Source organism: Natrix helvetica (assembly GCF_964273705.1).
Source record: "Natrix helvetica genome assembly, chromosome: 3".
In the NCBI taxonomy this organism is placed as follows: Eukaryota; Metazoa; Chordata; class Lepidosauria; order Squamata; family Natricidae; genus Natrix; species Natrix helvetica.
In genome coordinates, this window is record NC_138549.1 from 135,544,037 (window position 1) to 135,570,623 (window position 26,587).

At 35.5% G+C, this 26,587-nt stretch overlaps 1 protein-coding gene across 1 annotated transcript in view; it reads left to right on the forward strand.

Moving 5' to 3' along the window:
* TAFA3 (TAFA chemokine like family member 3) overlaps nt 1-26,587 on the forward strand; it is a 116,297-nt gene that overhangs the window by 82,994 nt on the left and 6,716 nt on the right. The window contains exons 4-5 of the mRNA XM_081947488.1: nt 14,812-14,961; nt 25,568-25,692. Coding sequence (XP_081803614.1) covers nt 14,812-14,961; nt 25,568-25,692 — 275 coding nt within the window. The remainder of the gene's footprint in view (nt 1-14,811; nt 14,962-25,567; nt 25,693-26,587) is intronic.

Sequence of the window (26,587 nt, forward strand, 5' to 3'; positions counted from 1 at the left end):
AGGGGGCTGGTGTGTGTATGGCCAGGGTGGGCATGGCCAGGTCGATGTCACCCGTGTCGGGGGCGCCTGTGGTGACCCAAGTGCTCTGCCAGTGAAAATTGGCTGCTGAGCTCTGTTTTCAGCTGCAACAGCCTCTTGCAACCCTCTGCAAGCAAAAATGGAGCTTGGGAGAGCCACACCTGGCCCTTCTGAGCTCTGGTTTTTCTGGCTGAGGCACTACGGGCCAGTTTCCAGGGCAGCCCAAGGGCAAAATCTATGCACCTCATGGGCCAGATCCGGCCCTCGGGCCTTGAGTTTGACATCCCTACTCTAAGCCTTTAAATGTTCAATAAAAAGCCTTGAGAGGAACTGCTAAGCCCAATCTCCCCTAACCTGAAACTGGGGATGGTTGAGATGGAATCCCATATATTTAAAGAAAATGTATGCCAAGTACAATTAATTGAATATATTCTGGAAGTGGTTGGCCTGGACAAATGTTATAAACCAGGATGGCATTTTGTGTGTAATAGCATCACAATTATGACTTGAATAACATAGTTTGCATCAAATATAGGTGCTGTCGGGATGCATGTCATGTCACTGATTTCTGGATGCTGATGTTTGTCAGTCTATCCAGACTAAGCACACCGAATCTATTTCCATTTCCATTCCAAGTGTGTATTTTACTTAATTGAATTTACTACTTAAGATAACTCATATTCAAGTTGGAAGCAATATAACAAAGTAAATTTATCAGGGGTTTTATTCCCTAAATAAATATATTGATATAAAACAATAGGGATTTTTTGGTTATTAGATTTTAATGTCTCTTATAACATAAAAACATATATGACAAAATTCAAAAGGTGTTATACAACTTCTTTAACATTATGAAAAATGCTTGGCTGTATTTTTAGCCATAGTAATTTTGCATTTTGTGTTTGCATTTTGTATATTACAGAATGCAAGACATATGGCAAATTTATACATTGGGATAATCTTTTTAAATTGTTGTTGTCAGAGCTATTAATATTTTAGATTAGATGTTTGTGAAAAATGTTTTAAATTATTCAGGTTATAATAAAACTAAATTTGTAAACTGCAAAATTACTCTATATTCAACTAAAATGCAAATTAATCAAGATGTTCAGCAGCATCGACAATTCCTGAGTTACTCTTTCTATTGCAATGTGCTTTAGATGATTCTGAATCTGGTATTTTTTATAACTACTATGAAACTGTATTATTAGGGTTGATACCACTTATTTTTAAGATCTGTGGAATAAAGAATTGAAATATCATTTTAACAAATATATCTTTATCTGATAATATCTTAAAGCACAATATGTTTCATATGATCTTAAAATGAGATTAATTCAGCAAAGTATTCTTTCTCACTTATAAAGTTTGTTTAATCGGGTCTAGTAATTAATTTCATTAGGGCCAAAATGAAAAATAAGAGCTTTTTCTAGTGCCCTATTTTGAACTGATATCCATTGTTTTATTGATACAATAGATACAGTTTAAAACTGGGAATGCAAAATATCTGTGTGCATTTGTGTATGTGTACATTTCAGGAATTTAGAAGTATTGGTTGTGAAAAGTAGCACAAAAATATGTGGTGGGTTCCTACCGGTTCGGCCTGGTTCAGCCGAACTGGTAGTAGCTTGGCGACGTAGGTCATTGGAACCGGGAGCGATCCAGGCATGCCACACTGATGAACTGGTTCTCCGAGCAGCGCCATAGGTGCCACCATCTTGTTTTTTGCTTCTGAGCATGCGCAGAGCAATTTTTGTTGCATTGCAAATGCACGCGCAGTGCATTCCTGAGCAAACTGGTAGCAGCTGCCGGCCCCACCACTGACAAAAATGATTATTATTCCATGTTGGAAAGGTAGAACCACTCTAGGTTTAGCTTTTGGATTATAAATATGAGCTGTTTTTGTGATGGCTTGTCTGTCATCTGTATAATGGAAAGACCAATGAATATAATTTTATCTGGTAAAGATTTAATGGCTTATTTAAAAACTTAGCTGAATGAATTCATCCACACAATATGTGTTTTTTCTTTTTTCTTTTTTGTATAGTAAAGCGAACATTTTATTTATCTGTATCCTGCCTTTATTATTTTTACAAATAACTCAAGGTGGTGAACATATCTGACACATCCTCCTTCCTCTATCTCCTTCCCACACAACAACCCTATGAGGCAGTTCGTGCTATGAGGGAGTGACTGGTCCAGGGTTATCCAGCTGGCTTTCAGGGCTAAGACAGGACTTGGTGTCTTGTTTTCTAGCCTGGTGCCTATACAAAATAGCACTTAGCAAAATAAAAAAAAGAAGCCTAACACATTTTTTTTAAAAAAATGCTTATCTTGTATGGATTTTAGCACCCACTACATATCTGAGGTCAAAACATATTTGTATCTATTTTATGGATCTCTTCTCTGCATTATAATTTTGTGCTATCGGTTGATTCTGTAGTTTGTGCACCATATTAAGTTCCTGACAGTGAAAACAATTAATCATTGGAACAGCTTGCCTCTTGAAGGTTTGGATGTTCCATCGCTAATGATGATTATATTATTCAGGTGTTATTGCAGCTGCAAATGAAACATGTGGTTTGAGTGTCTTGCTGAGAAGGTTCCCTGAGCTAAGTTCAGTTTGCTATTGGAACAGATATTGGAACGCTTGCAGTGATGAAGAATTCTAAACACAATTTCTAAACATTTTCTCTTCCTCAGAAAATCCTTCCAATATTTCAAGCTTAAGTGAGACACAAGTAAACGTAAAGAAATACATATTTATGAAGACAAATATCTCACCTAGAGGTGAGCTCTGTTGTGATTCATAGTTGCTTTATAGCCGGGTTGACTAACCGACCAGGGTTTTTTTTATTTGTTGTTTAAAAAGGAAATTAATGCACATTGCTTTCTTTCTCATGTAGTCATAGTGGTGCACCTATTTCAAGAGACAGTGTAACTTTTTGATTAATAAGGCTATACCCTACAACATCAAAATAGAATAAATCAGAATGGAAAACAGCTTATTTTAGTTTTAAGCTTCCTAGAGTTTTCTCTCTGTGTATTAAGTAATACCTGTGGGGTAGCTAGAATGCTGGATACAGATATGAGAAATTGAAATCTGTGTTCATCAGTGACACTCTAGGAAGCCTTGAGCATTACTCTGTACTGCATTTTAAAACTGCCTCATAGGAGTCCTACGAGGCTAAAATGTTCAGAAAGCTTTCAAGGTAACATTTCATGGCATTTTTGCCAAATAGTTCATAATATTTCTCTACTTTTGTCAGTGCTCAAGTATGAAAGAGATTATCTAGAGAAGTTAACATATCTTGTAATTGATTTATATGCATGAAGGGAACTCTAGTCTACAAAAAAGCTTATGAGTGCAATAAATCTGTCAGTCTTTAAAATGCCACAACTGTAACATAACACAAGAAATATACCCTTGGCCTCTTCGTGTAAATAAAAACCCATGGTGCCAGTTTTTTATCCTTTTGTGTGCAACTGTTCTCATAGTTTTAAAATGTGTATCTATCCTGAATTGACAATTATTCCATTGATAATAATTCTTGCTCATTAATTATAATGCTTCTCTTACAGCCTAATCTTTATTGCCCCATTATTTTATTCTCCTGGCCATGTGCGGAAGGCATTAAGAACCCTTACCTTGGGCAAATAAGAAGGCTGCAGTGAAATGGATAGAATCTTTTTGGGTTTTTTTTTCACCCCAAATTAAATCTCCCTCCTGCTGAAGTGCAGCAGAAACTTTTAAAGAGTAATCTCAGATTCAGACAGTAAAGTGTCATGAATTGAATACTCTTTGGCTTCAACTCTGTCAAGTGAGGAGGTAAACAAATCCTGCTAATCTCAACATTAAATGTCAGTTATGGCATCTCCCCCCCCCCCCCTATTACCTGCAGTTTCCAGACATTCAGATTTCTGAGATTTAGAGAAACCTTTAGAAACGGTTTTGAGAAAATTGTTAGTTAGTCCCTTCTGCTGTAATCTATAGCAAACATGGGCTTTTATTTCTGAGGGGTCCTTGGTGCTCTCTTAACTTGGTTGTTTTTGTGCAGACCTTTCATTGCCCAACCTAAGTAACATCCATCAGTGCTAGTAGAGTTTCTTCTCATTGTATATTCTGGTGGCTTGCCTTGTCGGTGTTACTGGGAGTTGTCTTGGTAGTTATTAGATTGGGCTGTTTATTGTTAGCTTGTTTGATAAGCAAGAAAATAAATAAGAAATGGACATAAATATAAACTTAGCATTAAGGTTAAAAGTAAGGAATAAGACATTTTAATTTTGAATAATAAAGTAACTCCTAGTGGGAGAAAAAACAAGCATAGTCTTTGTGTCTCTCTGCCAGCTTGAGAAAATCTCAACTATCATTTTTCAATCTGTCAAACAATGAGAGATCTCTGGGTAGATAACAAGATGATTTTTTAAAAAAGTAGCATGCATAAAAAAATAAAAAGCAGTGGAAAAACAAAACTAACGGAATAAAGACAACAATGCAGGAAAGAATATTAACATTTAAACAGATAAAAATCAATGTTTTACAGGCAATTAAAATCTAGGAGTTTCTCCAGAGATGAGAGAAACAAAATAAGGGTGGCTTCCCCTCCCCGGTTTTCCATTCCATTATGTTTACATAAATGAAATCTAAATATATACAAACTGTCCTGTCCCTTGTTGTAAAAGGCATTTCAACAAATGAACAAATCACTCCAAATTCAGTTGGAATTAATGCAGTCCTCTGAATTGGAGCAACTCTAATTCTTGTAATTACAGAATAGGTATTGGAATATTAAGAAAGCATATTCATGTAGTCTCTTGGGAATACATAAAGCATTATTCTTCTCAAAATCATTACAGGAGAAAAAGGTAACGGCTGTCATAAACCTATAATTAGTATCAGCATTGAAAGACATTGTCTTTATGAGGAAAGAAAAATATGATAATTTATATTTATATAAAAACACAATCAAAAGAAAACAGTGAATTTACGAGATTTGTCATAGCAGAACTATAAATTAGAGACAAAGAAGTTGATCTGTTTTGAATATAATGACACATTTCATTATAGGATTATTTTTTCCTGCTGCTGAGATCTTTTTAATCAGGTGGTTAAAATATTTTTTTCCTATACTAAAGCAAGATTTTACTTTGAAGCTATGCCCCATCCTTTTAGCTTGGTGAAATAAAATTGTATTTTTGAGGGATGAAAAATTACAAAAGCTGTAGTAAAGAATAAGATTAAGGCATAGCTTTAGAAATGATTTTGGGATTTTAGTTCTTCATGAAATTAAGACAGGTTCGTCTCATTAACACCTATTAATTTCAAAGAAATATATTAATGTTACTTTATCCCATAATATAGTTGTTTAGATGTTTCAGCCTTGTGCATACTTATGCTCTTTCAAGAAATAGGATTGAAAGTTTGGATGCTATTTACTATGCTATTTTTGAATATCTTAATTTTGGGGTGGTGTCAATTACAATGATTGCAATCACCTTTTTAAAATTGAATATTAGATGCCACCCAAATTATTTTCTTTCCTACTATTTCTGCAAGCCCCTTTCATTAACAAGGCTTAAAACAGTCACACAGACAGAAATGAGTGTGAACTAAAATAATTATTTCAAACAGACAGAACTTCCTACTCCTTTTTTTCTCTTGAGGATCAGTTGATACTTACTACTCTAAGACTTTCCTCCTTCAAAGAAAATAGCATGTGGCTGCTCCCAGCAACTCCTGAGGCAGTCATTTAAATCTGCGGACTAGTTAATACGTGCCTTGAACATGAGCAGGTTGCTTATGAAACATAACTTATTAGCCCACTTTATTTATTGGGAACCTGCTGATTTGAAATAATAAAGGAGGTGGTCACTATATGCTGAAAAGGTTGGAGAGAGGCACTATTCCTCCTTCCTTTAGACAGAATAAGGAAATCTTTGCCATTCCAGGGACTTTGGCAGGGTAGCACAAGGCAATGAGTGAATGGCAGGTTTTGTATTGTTGGTCAACTGAGGTAGAATGAAACGGCTTATGGTACTAATTGCCTACAGTATATTACATTTCAATTATTTTTTTTATTCCATTCAAGTTGTGTCTGATTCTTGAGACTGCCAAGAAAGGTTCCTGCAATTTTTGGGGGCAAGGTTTGCCATTGTCTCCCTTCTAGGTCTGAGAGGAAGTGATAGTCCCAAGGTCACCTAGCTGGTTTCAGAATTCATAATCTCTGAGAAGAAATCCCAAAGCAGGCCCAAGGGTCTAGATTCCAGTTCTCTGCTATACTTATGAGACTCTTTGGTGCTAGAATTTTTTTTCATCTCTTCATTTTTATTTTTCTCTCTTGTTTAGCTTATGAACTACTTCCATAGAATATGTAGGCTCTTAGTATTGATCATTGGAAATACTAGCAATTTCAAAAGAATGTCCTATGAGGGAATAATTACTGTTCCACAGCTAGCTTTAACAAAAAAAACAGAGCTTTAAGTGCCATGCATCTCAACCCAGTTAGTTAACATATCTACAAACACTGCTGTGTCTTCCCTTAGAATTCAGCATAAAAAACAGTGTTTCCTGTAGTAGACTTTTTATATATTTCAAATCATAACCATTTACATCAGTGCAAAAAACTTGTGCATATAGTGTTCTATGACAATGTAACTCATTCTTTTTTTTTAAGTCAAGTATATTTTAAGTCTGGTCAAAATATAAATGATGATGTGATCAAGAAGTGGAACAAGAAATATGTACTGTATTTTTAGAACAAGAAATATGTACTGTAGTCAAATGTCTTTTCAAAAGTTTCATATTACATTTTATTAATTGGTAAATAACTTTGAATACCTTATAAAATGTTTTACATAATTTTTGATTTATCTGCCTCTTTTCAATTCTTTATTACATATTGTATTTGACTCCATGTTTTTTATACATAATTTCAACATCTTTTCTCATTAAGATTTTATTTGTATACTGCCCAGAGTTACTGTGTGAAGGAGATGGGAAAATTCCAGCATTCTAGAGTCATGTGATTGCCATTTGCAACCTTCCTACCTGAAGGCTTATGTTACGCAAACTTATATTTTGTATTTTATGTCTGTTGGTTGGTTTATGGTCTGGTTCTCTGTGTTGTGGCCTATGAGCAAAACCAAATACAATATATCCATCCATTTATCCATCCATCAAACAGATAATTCAACAAAGCTAAATTATAGGAGTTTTGAGTCAAATTGAGGGAGTTATTAAACATAGAGCACAATTAAATTGGAGGCTAGCAAATGTTATACCAGGTTCTCCAAATTTAAGAGTTCTAAATTCCCACACTAATTTTAATAATTAACTAAGAGCTAATAAAAGCTAATAACATGGGATCTTGGCAAATTGGAGAGAAGCACCTGGGTTTGTCTGCTTGTTTATTAACAAATTTATATGGCCTCCCATCTCACTATGTACTGGATTACTAACTACACCAAGGCAACCAGCAAAGACATGCACCAGGGGAATTTAAAAATAACTCAAGATGAGTGGCACAAAACCTTTTTTAATGCACATCACAAATATTTTAAAATGGCCAAGTCTTTGATTGCACAATGATACCTGTAATCCTGACTTTTTTTAATAACCCAACCCTACTCCTGCAGTTACATTGGACAGGAAAGACTGCAGAATTGTTTGTCATTCACAATTATAAGACTTAGCAAATATTCACCAAGATGGACATTTTCAGGGGAATTGAAATTGTGGAGGGTATCAGTGGCTACTTGTGATAGGTTGCCATTGAATATTTTGTGTTACATTGTAGAAACAGAATGCTGGACTAGGTAAGTTATGATCTGCTCCAATATGGGTTTTCTAATGTTCGCCTTCTCAGCTGATTATTTATATAATTCACTTAATAGCTGAGAAGTATTTCACTAAATAACCAAGAGTGGGCAAAAAAAGGCAGTAGGAGTAGAAGTGACTGTGATCTTTCTGCTGGCTTCCTCAGTGAGTTTCCTTCTGGGAAGCTGGCAAAAATCTTCCTTCCTTCCTTCCTTCCTTCCTTCCTTCCTTCCTTCCTTCCTTCCTTCCTTCCTTCCTTCCTCCCTCCCTCCCTCCCTCCCTCCCTCCCTCCCTTCGCTAGAAAGAAGACATTGAAAAAAGCCTCAGAGATTCCTTTGGAATATTGGGGACAATTGTTCAGATGATACATAAATCTGGCTGACAAGCTCTGTCCCTTTTCTCAAAATTCCCTCTATTTTTGAGTCACTGGCTGTTCTTTCCAGAATTATCATCCTTGAAAGTTATCTTACCCACAGTCTGTCCCTCAATATGTGACTTTTGCAGCCTTCTCCTACGAGGTCATCTATGTATACTTTGTGTGTGATCTGTAACCTCAAGTCAAAAGTAATACACTTATACCAGTATATTTATTCAACATGTATCTAACTATTGACAGGAAGAGACAGTGGGCTTCAGGCAGGGGTGGGTTTCAGCCAGGGTTACTGCCGGTTTGCTCCTGCATGCACTTCTTGTGCATGTGTTCACTGGATGCATGCTGCAAGCATACTGGATGTGTGCTGCATGCACATGCATAGTTCAATGGAAATTATTCTGTGCATGCGCAAACTAAAAAAAAAGATGGTGGCAGTGGCAACCAGGGAACCGGTTTGGGGGAGTGGCCAGCCTGGGTTGCTGCCGGTTCTGCGACCCATGCCAGCATTCCACTACCAGTTCGGCCGAACTGGGTCAAACTGGTAGGAACGCACCTCTGGCTTCAGAAAAATTATTGTATTATATTTAAAAATTAAAATATTAATGAAAAATTAAAACAAATGCAAAATTTTTAGATCCCAAGTCTCAGACTATTTAGGGCTATATGTAGAAAAACTAATATGTGAAGATTAACCTCTACACATCTAAGCATATCACAGATAAAATCTTATCTACCATAATTATTTTTCCAAGTTCAGATAATTTCTGATTCACATCAAGAAGCATTTGAAAGCCAGTCTTTAATTGGGAGAGTAAATTGTTCAGTCCTAGGTGAACTGCAACATGCTTTTGTAATCATTTAATAATGTTCTTTAAAATTTCCTTTGTTATTTAAGATTTATTTTGCTGATGAAACACTTTAGCTCTATATTCTCAGAATTTCTATTAGTTTTAGGAAAAATGCTAATACTGTGCTTGTTAAATAAAATGATCTGGGCATAGCTACAGCTCATTAGAGGCCATGTGTCCCAAAACTACTTTGAAAATGGGAAAAATCAACTCAGTTGTTTTGTTCTGGGAAGATAGAGATAACATTTAATAAAGAGCAATATGTTCCTTAAGCTAAGACAATATTTAGGACATTTATTTTGCATGTCTAAATTTCCCAAACTTTTCTTCTATTTAAAAATAAGGCTTAACATTTTGACTGTATCTAGTCTGGGGTGTTTCAGCAGTTGCAGAAAGGTTATCCAGCTACATGTAGCCTAAAGATTAAAAATGTATTTAATTTATCAACTAAACATATTTTTACAAGCATTATGCATTTACTTTTTTGCACAGAATATTAAACATAAATTATATATAATTTATAAGTTTATACATTATATATAATTTATAAGTTTAATATAAAGTGTAATAGCTTCAGACTTTCTATAAAACTATGCCCAACTTCCCAAAACTTATAAATATCCCAAGCCATTTTTCACAGATAACAGTATGAGAAAATGGGGGTAGCATTGTGGGTGTTGAATTTTGTTTGTTGTGAAGAATGTACTTACTAGGAATATGCATCTAAATAATTTTAATTATCTGAAACGAGATTCTCAGTTAAACAAAGGCAATATGTCATACTAATAAATTGCAAGTAATATTTGAAACTGCCCTGGCATTTACAGCAGTGGTCCCCAGATTCCTCTTCATCATAAGCATTAGAATATGTAAAAGTATCACTTTCACATTTAGGACAAAACCTATATAAACTTACATGAAAAAGTAGAAATATTCATTATGCAAAATAATAGGAAAAAGTCCTGAGACACTTCTTGTCAGCAACTGCTCCCTTCAATTTATTTAGCCTCCCCCACCTCCAATATCTCTTTTATGTTCAAATCCATCTTGTTAGGTTTCTGCACTAATTTTAAAACAAGTTGATCTGTTAATCTGGTTGTGCATACTTTAAAAACAAGAGGTTTGCTGGAGCATTTGGAAGTGCAGCACTTCTCTAATGCAGCGGCATCTTTTTCAGGTATGGAAATGCATGCACTACTACATAACCTACGATAGTTGGACATGGTGAAATCCTTATACCTGACAGTTGCCAAACAGTTTCCTTCCAGAAAAGCATTCATGGTGTACTTACCTGCCATTTTTCATTCCTTTGTAGAAAATTCTAACTAGGGACGTTTTTTGAGGGAGTCCTCTTTTGTATTGTATTGTATTTTGTATTACTAATCATTTTGTATTTTGTATTTTTGTATTGTATTTTGTATTACTAATCATTTTAATCACAAAAAGCAGAGTCAAAAGACTGAAAATTCATATGGATGTGAATAATTCCTCCAGAGAATTACACAGATTTCAGAACTTTTCCATAATGTTTTCCTCTACTGATCAGATTAAAGGGACCGGATCCCAGAAAACTATTGATAAATGCAAATATCAAAGCAAACTTGAGAAAGCAGCCAAAAGTATTGGTACCCCAAGTTGCAGTAAAATAAACTGAAGCTGACACAATTAAATTCCATTATTCTTTATTGTAAAGTATATAGAGCAGATACTCTGCTTTTGATGTATGACTTAGCATATTCTTGTAAACAACAAAACAATTGAAAATGGCATAGACATAAGTATTGGTACCCTTTAAAAGTTAAAAGGCATTCTTGGATTTTAGCGATCTCTCAATCAGGCTATTTACTTTAATTATCACAGGCATCTCCAATCTCATAATTAGTCACTCATCCCTTTTAAATTGAGAAAAGTACTTGTTCAGGCTTTTTGTGTCATTATGTGCGGTATAGTGAACTTAGGTTAAAAAAAGAAAAGAAAAAGAAAAGCAGAAAGGAAAGGAAGAAAGTAATACCCAAGTGTGGTAAATGTAAAGGCTACAAAACATCTCTAAAGAGCTTCATATACTATATGTGTGAGCATGATTGTTATTACTATTAATGGATTTAAGGTCCATGGGACTGAAGTGAACCCTCCTGGATGTGGATGGAGGACAAAAATTGATCCCAGATTGAATAGGGGAATAGTTCAAATAGTGGAGAAAGAACTAAGGACTATATTAAAATAGATCTTGGCTGACTCCCCACAAGATCAAGTTGCAATAATAGCAAGTCATCCCATCCATCACTGGCTGACAGAAAGTGGCTTCCATGAGAGAAGCCCAGGAAGATCCCACTACTGAAAGACAGAAACAAACAAGCCAGACTACTAAAATGCATGTTTCCTGGTATTTCTACTTGGTGCTCCTTGATCTGAGCTCTATAATTGCCTTTTCTGACTTCTTCATCTTAATCATTCAACACATTGTGGGGGCTTTTTAGATCTTAGATTTAAGCCTTTCTTTAAAGCCACGTGGCTCATGCCTGCTTACATGAATTCCATGATCGTGGACCTAATAATTTCTACCATCTTTTCTCTTGTAGCCTAAAACCAAGTGTGGGTTGTTTGCTGGAAGCTTAATGCCTGATCTGGCTTGAACAATGCTATTGTTTCACCCACTGCAATTCTGAGAGCCCGAAGACTAATTTACAGCTTTATGATTGAGCACAATAGAAAATTTGCTTGATTTATGAGTACTCCATTTATTCTCTTGTCAGAACTGTAAAAAAAGTCCTGGTTTAAATGTCACGTAGACCGCAACATTTCAAGCACTCTTTTCAGCCTCAATATAACTGATCTGGGACAATAATATTGAGGTACCCTACTGAGTTGCAAGATATGAATTTTATACAGGTATTAAATATAATTTTGTTTATAATTAACACTTAACATAAATGACATTATTATAATCCATAATGACCTTCTAGAATTATCTGAAGAAATGAATAAATTTGGGGAAGTGTTTGCTTGGCTAAAAAATCCTTGACCAGCAATCCTTAAATTGATATGTAATATGTGATATAACGATGAACGGATAAAGATCAGGAATGGATTGGTGACTCTCTATTCAGCAAACCATGGCTCACCTTTACCTCAGACCTCAAACTTACTACCTGCTGCCTGTTACTTTCAAGTCCTGCCAGCTTCTCATAACTTTTATTAATAGATTTGGTTAGAACAGTTCATTTATTCATTAACTCTGGCAACCAGAAAGACCTCAAGCAACAGCAGATACTGAAAGATTACAAAACAATCTTGGGTGTTCAATGAGCTATAAGGAGCTTCAGGAATCCACACGCTAACTACAGTTGTATCAATACAGCTTCATCTCTGAAGGACGGTCAAACATTTGAAGTACTGTCCTTTTGAGGTTATATTTTAGTGAGAACATATGAGTTTTAAGTAAAACTGAAAAAAAGCTGGAATTCCAATATATATTCTCAAGGCAATATCTGAAATCTAATTCATGAAAAATATTTCTAGTCATACGCTTTATTAAAAAGCATTTAAGTCTGCTGCAGTGTCCTGACTTCCATATACTGAACAATAGCTAGATACCTATTATGTACAAACAATAACTTTATGAATTGACAACTGTATCTTTTTGTCAAATATGTTCTGTTAAATTCCTTTGCAGTATTCATAATCATTAAAATCCAAGAGGTGATTACTTATTCAGATTATATACCGGAATATTCTTGTTGGCTGTTTTATCTACTTCTGCTAAACTCTGTGTTACTTTTGCATATTGAAAACTTTCATTAAAACTGAATTACTAACAAATTTAAAGACAGAGGGAGAGAGAAGCAGTGTGTCAAATTTATAGTCAGGAATATTATTACCAAACATTTGCAGGATAGATAATTGTGTGATTATTAAGGGCAGAAATGAAAGTGATGGTTCATTAGTAGAAAACATCCATGAAATATCAATAAATATACATAAATGGAAGTGGTAATAATGCAGAAATATACGTAGGCTCTGAGCCAAGGACTTTTCTTACTATCTAGGACAAATAATTTTAATTCTGCCTCCATCTCTTTAAGAGACTGATCTTCAGCATCTTTTCTTAGAAAAAACTTTTATAAAATACAAGATTTGCTTCCTGATATATATACATATAATGGTAGTAAAATTTCTGATGAGAAGTCCTGAGCCTCTGGTTCAGGAAGTCTCCCTAGACTTGCATCCCTTTCACATGCATAGGAAGGACATTGAAGGACATTGAAGAAAGGAGATTTAAGAAAATTATTTCAATACCTCTGGCTTTGTTTATTACCTTATTTGCAAATTTAAAGATATTGAGGAAAATATCAAGGGGGCTGTTAATGTAATTCTTTTTAAACATGAGGTAATTTCAGAGAAATTAATTGTTCAATTATTTCCGTCATTCTTGTGAACATTTTTACAATTAGAATCATATCTGCAACCTTATAAAGAATCCAGCAAAACACTCCTTTAAAGTGCCTCTGTAAAGTGCCAGATACCCCTGTTTTGGGCCAACTAAGTGGCCATTATGCTTCCTTTCTTGTGACATGCAATTAAAGTTAAGCAAATTTTCTTATATTACATTATTAATAGCAAAAAGGAAAGAGTCATCAAATGATTGACACTTAACAAATATGAAGTGTTTTTACTAGAATTCTCAAAAACATTCTTGAGTTTTATTTAACTGATGATCATATGTAAATTAAATGACAGTAAGGAGAAACAATCAATTAATTTGATAAATATACATCAGCTGACTCAACCCTAGTTACAGAAGGGAAATGGAATGCAGTATTATAAAAGATAGCTTTATTAGTTTGTTACTTGCTGGACTAACAGAAAAAGATATAAATGGCTTAGATTCTTGGATTAAATTGTATCTCATCTATAAATCTTTTAAGAGGATAGAAGGATAAAAGGAGAAAAAAGCAATGATAGGAAAGGGAAATCTACAAAATTATTAAATTCAAATTGATCTAGAAATCAGCTTCAGATGACCTCAAATTGATGTCCATTACTTCCATTGTCATGACATGTAATTTCTCTTTGGATTTAGATTGGTTTTGGATTAGTGAAGATTTGAAAAGCAGTGAAGTTATGAGTAAATTTATATCAGCCATTCCTATCATGAAATTTCTCTAGATTATTTGGGAATAGCAATTCTGACAGTTGCAGTTTCAACACATCTGAAAGGCAACAGGTTGGGGAAAGTTGATGCAAGTTCAACTGGATATTGCTGTCTAAAAGTATTCTTGTGTGGCTTGTACCACATTTTACTCAAACACTTTTGCCAGAGTTTATGACAAGAACATGCCACCAATGTAATTTTTCAGTTTGCAATGTTTTGATGAGGAACCTTTTTATGGAATCAACATTAGCCAATGCTAATGACTTTATAATGAGTATACTATTGGATTTGCCCATAAACACAGTTAATTGAACCTGTTGTTTTAGATACAGCTGGTGTTTTGGAGTCAGCTGAGCCTTAGCTGAGCAATCACAATTTGTGAATTGTACCATTTTTTTTTCCAGATGCATGTCTTCTTGCTGATAGTTGGCTGCTGAAAAATTGTATTTTTTCTCAGCTCTTATTTAATGCATTTAGCAAAGGTTTTTTTAAAAAAACTGCTAAGCCTTTTGATCTACTTTTTCCTTTATTTATTTTATTCTATGTATTCTATGTCTGTCTACTCCTTAAACATAGGTGTACCATATGCTTTCCTTTCTTGCAGTGCACATAGAACCTGGTACGTGTGAAGTCATTGCTGCCCACAGATGCTGTAATAAGAATAAGATTGAAGAGCGCTCCCAAACAGTGAAATGTTCCTGCTTTCCAGGTCAGGTGGCTGGAACAACACATGCTGCTCCTTCATGTGTAGATGGTAAGTGTATAGCTATCTGCGATGTGAATGCTTGGACATGGCTATAGCACAGTGGGTCTCAACCTTCCTAATGCCGCGACCCTTTAATACAGTTCCTCATATTGTGGTGACCCCCAACCATAAAATTATTTTATGTTTTCTATATTTTTTCAAAAATATGTATTTTCCGATGGTCTTAGGCGACCCCTCTGAAAGGGTCATTCGACCCCCAAAGGGGTCCTGACCCACAGGTGGAGAACCACTGCTATAGCAAGATCAAAAGATAGATTCATAGCTCTAGAGTAGGGATGTCAAACTCGATTTCATTGAGAGCCACATCAGGGTTTTGTTTGACCTTGGGGGGATGGGATGGGTGTGGCGAGGGTGGGCATGGCCAGATTGTTGTCAGGGGGTGCCTGTGGTGGCCCAACTGCTCTTCCAGTGAAAATGGTCTTTTGAGCTCCGTTTCGGCTGCGATGGCCTCCTACAACCCTCTGCCAGCGAAAATGGAGCACGGAGGACCGCACACAGCACTCCCAAGCTCCGTTTTCGCCAGGAAAGGCACTGCGGGCCAGTCCTTCGCTGTTTCCAGTGCGGCCCTGCAGGCAAGATCTAAGCACCCCACAGGCTGTATCCGGCCTCCGGTCTTTGAGTTTGATGCCCCTGCTCTAGAGCCTGTGAGTCTGAATAGCTGTGCTTGCTGGGAAATTTATATCAAATATGATCAGATATAGTTTAACAATATAAGCTATTCCAGCTATGTTATTCGGTGTTCTGTAAGAAACAGGGATGTATATGCTTTTGATTTGAAGGCAAAAGTATGCTTTAGAGCACATGGGAGCAGACTAAACTTCCCGTCAAGCATGTTTTACATCAAATTCAACAATACCACGAAATGACTTAGCTTCTCTAAAGAGTAATAGGCAGCTGCTTCATGAGTGCCTCTGAATGATCAGAGTATTTGCCTGATGCTTTCTATGATAGTCATTAAAAGAAATTAATAGCAACCATGATTAGCCAATTTGAATAATTTTCTATGGAAAGGAAGGCTGATGTTTCTACATCCAGTCCTGGTTTTGAATTTGTACAGCATCATAATATCTGTCTGGGTAAGCCAAGATTTGGAAAACACTATAGTTTAATGGTAAACCAAATGCTTATTCAGTGTCATTGGTTCAATTCCTGGAATCTTCAGGTAGGATTAAGAAAGCCTTCCAAGCATTTCTTTGGTGTGGATCAGTCTTGCAGCTAGTAAAATGGACTGCTACTTTAGTATCATAATCCCGGTTAACACAGATTTTATGGGAGTGATTGACCAAAAGTATCTGAAGATCATCAGATTGGAGAAGCAACAATAAGATAGATGGGAAAATAGTCTGACTCTTCTGAATGTTCTTCAATTACTATTTTTGGAATAGAAAAAGTGGGTTGTCAAGTACTCCAAAATCTGCTGCTTTTTACTGCATAGTTTGATTCGTTTCTTTAAGCTTTACTGCTTTCAAGGGTTTGTTTTTTTTAGTTTATAATGAAAATGATGATACTATTGCATATTCAATCAGAAACAAAGTTTGAAGTTGGATTAGTAAATCTTGTAAGAATTGGCATGCTGTTCCCATAAAATAGACATCCAGTATTATGTTTTGTTACCGTCCCCAACTCATTCATCCTCAACAGTTTTGTAATAGGAACACAGTCTGGCAGAATATGACTGGCCCTGTGACTTCGGATCTCAGTTGAGATGTGACCTAAGATTGCATGCACTGTCCACCCATGGGAAAATTCCTGAAGTTTTCTCAGCAGGTTCCATCTGTTTCCTTTCTTTTGCAATGGCAAACACGCTTCATTCAAGCACGTATTTTCAATCTTTTTTTACAGAAACTTCACAGATTTAATTCTGTTATAACCAATTAACTGGTTATAATCTGCAATCTTTCAGGCTGATTGTAGAGCCCTTCCATGGTAACCTGTAATATTTATTGCTTAGATATCCAAAATGTGAAATTAATTGAATCTTGCCAAAATAAATGCCGTAGCTCACAACTAATAAAGTTTTGTATTGAAGAGATATACTCTTATTAGTTTCCTATTCTTCCTAGAAATGTGTGTCCACCAACACCTTGCCACTACTGGAAACGAAATCTGATGTGGAATAAAAATATACAAAATAGGACAGGAAGCCTAGGCCAGTCACATCGCCTTCCTCAATAGTATAGATACAATGGTATGTTATCAACTGCTTAGTATTTTTTAAAGGAAATTGGTACAGTAAATACTGTAGTCAATTTGCTATTTTAAGTGATGTTCTTCCTCTCTCCTGGGAAAAGAAGGATCTACCTTGCTAAGAGATTTAGGACATAGGATACAAAGATATATTTAATGGAGGAGATGGCCTACAGAAAAAAACAATTGGTAGCTTTTTGATATGCATGTGATATTTCATAATTGTATAGTATTGTAGATATTAAGCCGTGCATTAATTATTTAACTGGTTTTAGCAAAACAGTAACTCTCCCACTTACTCAGAAAATTGACTATAGATTTTTCTTTCTATAAAGAGCTTTTCCACTGAAACTGTAATTATTGCCCAGTTTTGACTTCAGAAGCCAATATTTTACATGCAATTGTGTCTCATTTTTAACTCAAAAAGGCATGTGTTTAAAAATCAACATTTCCTTTTTTCCCCTCTTGTTGGAAGGTCAATTTAGGTATAATATCTCAGATCCCATCTCCCTGAAATCTACTTTAAAAAGTAGGAAAACTTGTTACTATAAAGTAGGCGTAACACATAGGAATGAAAGCATGCAATCTAATCACCTGTGGAAACTGCTAAAAAAAAAAAACTCAGCCCATCTATATTTTATTGAATAGTGTCATTTGGGATCTATTTGAAATGGCTCAAAGCCTCTGCTGGTACATTATTGATTGGCTTGGCAGCTTGGTTGGTGCAAATGGATTTATATGTGATGCCAAGAAACTACTTAAAAAACATAGGATACTATTCCCCTGAAAGACTAGATCTCTTAGCAGCTTTGAAAAGTGCTTCAGTTTATGTGAACAAAGCATTTCCCTAAAATTACCATTGAGATTTCATTGAAATCATCATGCAGGCAAGAGTTTCCAGTCAAACATATAGTTCTTTTTGCCATTACTTAGCAATTAAAGTGCAAAGAAAAAAGAGAAATAAAAGGGAAAAAGAAACGTCAGAAAGAATAGAATAGAATAGAATATATCTACAGCTATTGTCTTCAAGATCTCAAATGACTGTTTGAGCTATTGTAAAGTTATGGAAAATTCACAAACATTCTACTTGAAAACAGAAATTATTGATAGTTTTCATAGTTAAGTGAGTTGTGCCCCATTTTATGATCTTTCTTGCCACAGTTGTTAAGTGAATCACTGCAGTTGATAATCACTGCAGTAACATGGTTGTTAAGTGAATTTGGCTTTGCTGGTCAGAAGGTCAAGAAATGGGATCAGTGACCTCAGGCCACAGCAATGATCATGGGGATGTTTCAAAGGTTATAGCTGTGAAAAACAGTCTTAAGTCCGTTTTTCAGTGCTGTTGTAACTTTGAACGGTCACTGAATGACCTATTGTAAGTTGAGGACTATCTGTATAGGACATTTGTACCAGGCATAAGCAGTATATGCTAATATAAGAATGACAGAATGGATAAATAGATGCTGGGCTTCTGCTTAAACTTAAATGGCTGCTAAATGCTTGCTATTTATTCTGTTGCCCTGGTGACTTCAACAATAATATGTATCTATAAGCACTAACAGAACAGGAATCTGAGAATAAAAAATGAATGAACTGACTACTAAAAAAAAGGAGAGCAAAAAAAGAAATTAGAATGGAATAGAAAAGTCTATGTGGTTAAAAAACATTCTTGCCTTCAGCTTTATCAGTGGGCATATGTTTAGACGTCGACTTCTGTATGAAAATTTTATATAACGCCTTCAATAAAGATATTGAAAAAGGGATTTAGGTACTTTTTGTAATCAAAATTCAGTTTTATTTCCAGCATTAAATGCTGAAGATTTTTAGAAGATACTGACAGTATGTTTATTTATTTATTTATTATTTGACCCTTATTGACATGATAATTTCAGGTTAATCTCTAGCAAAAATTTGGACTTTTTTGTGTGCTAATGGGGTTATTAATGCTTTAAAATAACTTGAAGTTATTACAAGAGGAACTGAATTCTCTAAAACTGGAAAACCAGCATGTATCCGTTAAAGCAAATGTAACATTCTAGTCCAGATGCTTTAGCAGCATCCAAAATTCTTGTCTTACTGTCAATACTGAAATGTGTTTTGGACAATTCTAAAACTAGTATCTTTTTCAAACAATTACATTATTGTGAAGATGTATGTTAGTTATTTGCAAGAACTTTAAAATGAAGCATTAGAATTCTCTGTATTTTAAAAAAATCAGTGGTAAAGTGTTTCAATTGGGTATGTTTCTTATTATCTTAAGAAGAGAATAATTCAGCAATACATATTTTCATCTTTAGTGACACCTTGCAAAACGTTTTAAAGTGACTGGCTGTCGACATCATTATGTTGGAAGTTTGAAATGTTGGAAGGCTGTGAGGTCCACAGGTGGGGACAAAGGGCACAAAATGAAAAGCAGTAGAGAGACATTCCTGACCGATTACTAAGTCAATGGTTCTGCTGCTCTTTCTGGACAAAAATCAATTATGTAACAAAGGTGCCATAATAATATTTTTTAATATATATATATATATATATATATATATATATATATATATATATATATATATATATATATATATATATATATATATATATATATATACCTTAAATAATATATATGTTTTTAAGGTATTATTTTTCACAAGGGACTTTAGACTATCATTAATTGCTTTGCCAGTTTATGACGACAGCCTTTAATCAAAAGTGACAAAAAGATTGTAAGTCACTAGTGAGGAAATAGCTATACAATAACTGGGTTCCCACTCAGATATTAATCCATATTTCCCCTGTATCTGCCCCTTACAGTGGATAAATCTATTGTGACATCTTCTCTTTAGTTATTGTGTCACATAATGGTGCAGCACTACCTTGCTTTCATTAGAAACTATGATTCTTTTTTTTTTTTAGGCTCATGCAGTTCTGTCTCCTAAATATTGCAACAAGGAAGAGTTGTATTTAAACTTGTCCAAACAGAGAACAATGGTTAACTCAAACTATGTTGGAGAAAACAAATTATGCTTTATGAATCAGACTTGTTAACAATCAAATACGCTAATCAGACTTCCTCCATTTCAGACCTAATGACAGATCCTGCTTAGTTTGAATGAAGTGGTAGAACTGACTGCAGTGGCAGAGAAGAAGAACAAGCAGCCTGAGGCTCGCTGTTTTGTGCTCAGGAGGGCAGCACACCATGCAACATTGCTTGCTTATTTGTCACTTTTCTGTATTCTCAGCTTTTGCACTGCAGCTGCATTACCATGATATAGGAGGGAGCTGACAGGCAAAGTGAAATCAGTGTGTTGCTGGCATGTCAACAAAGGCAGACTGAGATCCTTTTGCCTGTGTCTAGTTTACCAGACCTAAATGCTTGTGGAGGCAAAGGCCCTGAGAAAAACAGAGAACCTCGAGGTCCCAAATCCCAGCTGTAGTTAACCTTTCATGACAGTGTGTTCTTGATCAGTTGTCATTAACATGTCTTGGACTGTTGAAGCAGTCCCAAGGCAGCAAAGTACTAATGGAAGAATTCATACTTTCTGACTAATGTTGTTTTGCTGTGTGCTTCCTGTCAATGTTTATCAATCCTTATTCTTCCTTTAAGAATGACATATTGGCCCTGACTTTGCAGAATATGACTGGTAGCTCTTCCAATTTTGATCATGGTTCTCCCCCCACCCAAAACTCTGGCTAATTATAGGCTTGGTTATGCACCTTGCATTCATATTGTTCCAGTGACCACATGTAAAGTTTTCTGTAGAAAACACAACTAATGAAGATATATTTTAAAGTTTCCTTCCTGGATACTTGCTCCAACCAACCTTGTATCTTGTGGGTGAGGGCATTATGATGGTATCTTAAAAGTATTTCCCACTCTTATATTTTCTTCATTTGTTCCTTACTAAAGATTAAGAACTGGCCAGATAACTGTTATAATACCATCCAGAATGGCAGAATATTGGCATAAAAATTCCTGCCACAATGACCAAGTCTATTTTGTTTTAGTAATGAAATCAGTGAGTGGTACTGTTGTTATTGTATTAATGTGGAACACGTTAAGGAAAGTGATTGATGGCTGCCCTTAGTTCATTTTCCCCCACCAGATGTCACTTGCTAGTAGGCGAACCACAAATTTCTGTAACGTGCTGGGGCAAGGCTGGATGAATATCGGTAAGGGCCTTGAATAATGGGTTAAGATGCTTGATTTAATAGGTGGCAGGCAGAAAGGTGTTATGCATCTATAACATGTCAGTTACCAGACTTCAGAACACAGTATTCTTTTGGAATAATATTAAACCTAGTCTAAAAATAGCCCAGCTGATGGGTCACAGAAGCTGAGGACGGTGCAGTGAAGTATAAAAAAGTTATCTAAGTGCTTCTGCTTGGCATATCCCCTCTCCCATGCCTTAATCTAGGTCTGATCTGCTTTCTAAGGTGGCTTGCACATGCATCAGAAAGAGCTGGAACTTCCTGTCTCTTCCCTCTCCTATGCAAAAACAGTGAAAATCCTGTAATTATACTGATCAATGCAAAATACAACTCAACCTTCTGAACAAGATACACATTTGCAGCAAAGGAAGAGAAATAAGCCAGCTTCTTAAACACAAGTTTTAAAAGAGTACTAAATCCATCTGTGTAAGGAATCTGCATAAACTAGAAAATAAGCTTTGTTTTACAGATAGTTTTTTCATTTTTAAAATAAGCATTTTGTCATGCTACAATTTGTGATACTCCATTTCTGCATTCTCAGTTTAGTCATGGGGGGAAAAGCTGGAATTCCCAATATCATTTCTGGGATTCAGTTGTTTTTCCTTGCCCCTCTCCTGCTATACTATCTTTTTTGTTGCTAATTTCTACATACTTTGTCTACCTGAATAGAAAGTTGATGGCAACCCAACATAGTGTCACAGCAGTATGTATTAGGACAATGAATTGATAAAACAATCCAGGGGTGGGTTCCTGCCGGCATTACTACCGGTTCGGCGCCTGAAAAAAATGTGTTCCATGAGCGTGCACATTTGCACCTAAAAAAGTCTGTGCATGTGCACAATATTTAAAAAGGGGAAAATTGCAGTTTTTTCAATGAAGATTGTTCTGCGCATGTGCAGAATATAAAATCAAGATGGCGCCGCCAAGGATAGAACTGATTCGGGTGCATCTCCGGCTGAACCGGTGGGAACCCACCTCTGAAACAATCCCAGGCAATGAAATGTAAAAATTAAAGAACTTAATTTTTGAATGTTGGATATGTGTGGGTGTGACTGTCTGGGGGTGGAAGGGAGGGGCTTATCCCTGAGCTGTCTTAGTCTTGGAATTGATGAACTGATAGAAGATTGCAGACAGATAGGAACAAAGCAACACACACACACACACACACACACATGCAGTTAGCAAGTATAGTGCTGTTTATTGGTATTCGTGCCTAATGCAAAATACATTTACAGCATTTTTAGTGAATAAACCAATTTTGAAATTATCCAAAATAAAGCAATACACAAGAACTAATGTGCAGCCTGTTCCAGACCAATCAGGAACCAGTACTCTTGGTTCTTTCAAAATGGACCAATTGAAAAAGGAACCAAACAAAAATCAGTTTCCCAGCATCCAATACAAGAAGCCATTCACCCCATTTCTGTTGCCTGTAAGCTGCCAAGAGATACATCACTATCAGCTCACTCTGCCTCTGAAAAATGCCAACCACAGCTGTTGGTGAAACACAGAACACAAAGGAGAACTAGTCCATGGCTATTCAGCTTAAAAGTTCACCATTGTTTCAGTTTTAAAGAATTTAAATCAGACATCACAAAGAAGAAATGTTGCCCTTGACAGTTGCATATAACATTTTTCTGTTTCAGGGTAGTTTAACTTTCCACAGGAACCCATTCTAAAAAGTTTGCTTGGGGTCTAACTATTTTTGTTAGCAGTATGCCCTTGTGCATATACAATACAATACAATACAATACAATAGTAGAGTTGGAAGGGACCTTGGAGGTCTTCTAGTCCAACCCCCTGCCTAGGCAGGAAACCCTATATAGTTTCAGACAAATAGCTATCCAACATCTTCTTAAAGACTTCCAGTGTTGGGGCATTCACAACTTCTGGAGGCAAGCTGTTCCACTGATTAATTGTTCTAACTGTCAGGAAGTTTCTCCTCAGTTCTAAGTTGCTTCTCTCCTTGATTAGTTTCCACCCATTGCTTCTTGTTCTACCCTCATGTGCCTTGGAGAATAGTTTGACTCCCTCTTCTTTGTGGCAACCCCTGAGATATTGGAACAATGCTATCATGTCTCCCCTAGTCCTTCTTTCTCTTAAGCTAAACATACCCATTTCCTGCAATCATTCTTAATATGTTTTAGACTCCAGCCCCCTACTCATCTTTGTTGCTCTTCTCTGCACTCTTTCTAGAGTTTCCACATCTTTTTTACATCGTGGCGACCAGAACTGAATACGGTATTCCAAGTGTGGCCTTACCAAGGCATTATAAAGTGGTATTAACACTTCATGTGATCTTGATTCTATCCCTCTATTTATGCAGCCTAGAACTATGTTGGCTTTTTTGGCAGCTGCTGCACACTGCTGGCTCATATTTAAATGGTTGTCCACTAGGACTCCAAGATCCCTTTCACAGTTACTACTACTGAGCAAGGTATCATCTATACTGTACCTGTGCATTCCATTTTGTTGCCTAAATATGTGTGGTTAAATTCACATAGTTATATTACATATGCTCTAAGTTTTGAATGCATATTTGTTCTATGTAAACTTAGGTACAATTAGTCGTAGTTCAGCATGGTGTGTTTTTAAGAAAAGAGGAGGGGGGGGGCAGAATTATATCTAAAATAGAATAAATGACAATTTACAAATGGATCTCCCAAGTTTCAACACAACATTCTGACTCTATCACTTTCAAAGGTACTGAATGAGATATTACTTGCTTGCAACTTGCCTCCAACAATAAGCATATGTTAGCTGCCATTAAGAATTGTTCAGTGCTACACCATAACTGAAAATAGCAAAAGGAGAAAGCAAGAAAATAAACTAGAATTTGTGGATGGCAGTACTTATGGCAAAGATGATGGCAAGTAAGATTAAGTGGAAGAAACACCGGATTTTCTAGAGAAACTAGTTAACTTCCTTTTAAAAATAACTTGGAACGAAAAAAAGAAAAGATACTACTGTATAAGAGGTATTTGAATATTTGAGTAGAAGAATTGCTTTGCTGTTTAACACTTCCTGGATAAAAATATCTTTTTCTATCTATGAATTTTAAAAACCAATTGCAAAATTGCATTGGGTTTTTAATCTTTAAAAACATTTTCCCCTGTGGTGGAAAAGCCAATTGATAAGGCGGATGGTTTTGACTGAGAAAATTTAAGATTCATATTGGTTTTTTGACTGTTCAACTTCTTTACCTTCCAGAGTTACTGTTGTTTTAATTAAAATTGCCAAGATATTGTTCTATTCTTTTGCAGTGTAATTTTTTGTTTTAACATTCATAAATCAAATAAAACTTTTTCCTAGTATGTATTATATAGACTATTTTCATTATTTGCCATGTGCTTATAATAGAAATTCATAATTAATTTTAGTGATTATTGTTTTTTTAAAATGCATTCTTGGGTTTCTATAAAGCCCCTTTGTTTCATTGTTCATCCTTTTATCATCTGTTTATTAAAAAGTAGCCTTTTCATTTAAAAGAAAGGTGAATAGGTTATTTTTCAGTGATAAGAAGACAGACTCTGAGTGTAGGAAGTCCTAGGTTGATCTCCACCATCTTCACAGAATTGGACTGGACCATTTTGGCTATCAAATCCCATCCTCGGTTCTGTGCAAAATGACAGCTGGAAATATTCTTGAAAAATGGCTGTCTTGCCTTTGCTTGCTGAATAATTGGTGCAGCCACAGGAAATAATCTTGGATTTGTTTGATCAGTGGCTGAACTTTACATACGACAGTTTTGTTCAAACATGTTTGCGTGTATTCATGTAAATGTGAAAATATCTCAAAAAATTAGAATGACTTCTCTTGTAACTGTATTATTATTCTTAACACCATTTCTTCCTTCCATAGCTGTGTTCCATGTGTTCCAGACTTTGGATAATATGAATTTTTGTCTCAGTTCCTATTTCAAAAATAATAAATAAATCTGGATATATTAGTTCAATACTTCTGATTTACACATACCATATATAATATTCACTTGTATTTAATAGACATTGATTTGAACTTCCATCTATAGCCAGTCTGGAGCTGCAATGATAACATCTGATAATGTGTTGAGCGCTTCTTTCAGTGCATTGTATAATATAACCTTACTTTGAGATCTGGATGCATACATTTGAGTTAAGAAAAAATGCAGCATGAATCTAATGAATTGCTAATGTTTTTAACAGCATCACTTGTTTTCTCATAGCATCAATAGTGCTTCAGAAATGGTGGTGCCAAATGCAGCCATGTCTAGAAGGAGAGGAATGTAAAGTACTACCAGATTTGTCTGGATGGAGTTGCAGTACTGGAAACAAAGTAAAGACAACTAAGGTAGGTCTTAATTGAATAAATGTAACCTCAGTGAATGAATGATCAGACTCACATATTTTGGCCAAACTACACCATTTTTGTAATGTGATGTTTAAAAATCTACATGGACTGCTGAATGAGAATTGCAATGATCACTTTATTGCTTAGTACAGTTGGGCTAGAACCACAAATATTACTGCTGTCTGACGGCTCGGAAATGCCACTTTACCCCTCAGCCATTGTCCAAACCAACCATCCTATGATTCTTATTAAAAAATAGTTTACAAAACCATGTTCAGGAAAGGAAAAAAACACAAGGGGGAGGCAATGTAAGCAAAGGATAAGAGGTTTTTATGGGTTAATTGTCCCATGGGCACTACCAAAATATCCTTGTTCTTTGGCTTAGTTTTTTTATTGGTAAGTTGCTACTATTGGGCCTAGCTATGAAGGATTGTTGTGGTTGGTGCAGTGGCAGGGGTAAAGATATAAAATAATGTAAGAAGCCACATGACTGGCAAGCAATGAAACTTCATAGCTGATAGGATGATTATATGGAGAAAGGACACAATACAATAGTCACTTCCTATTTTCCAACCCACCCATCTCTCAAACATAACACTATCATTTTTGTAGCTATTTAGACATCTAACTATTTTATGAAGAGTTTAACCCTAAGTGTGTGTTGAACATCTTGATGTAGTATGAATAGTGCATTTTAGTACAACCATGTGGCTATTTGCATAGACAATCAAAAGCTGCATAATAAAATAAGGGAAAAAAATAAAAGTTGTTGGCAAAATTAGAAGAAAGGTTCAACAACAAATCTTACTAAACATGTCCCAAATTTGGTCAGTTCAAGAAAGCTTAAATTTATTTTCTTTGATAATAGAAAATATTTTTCTCTATTGAAAATCAC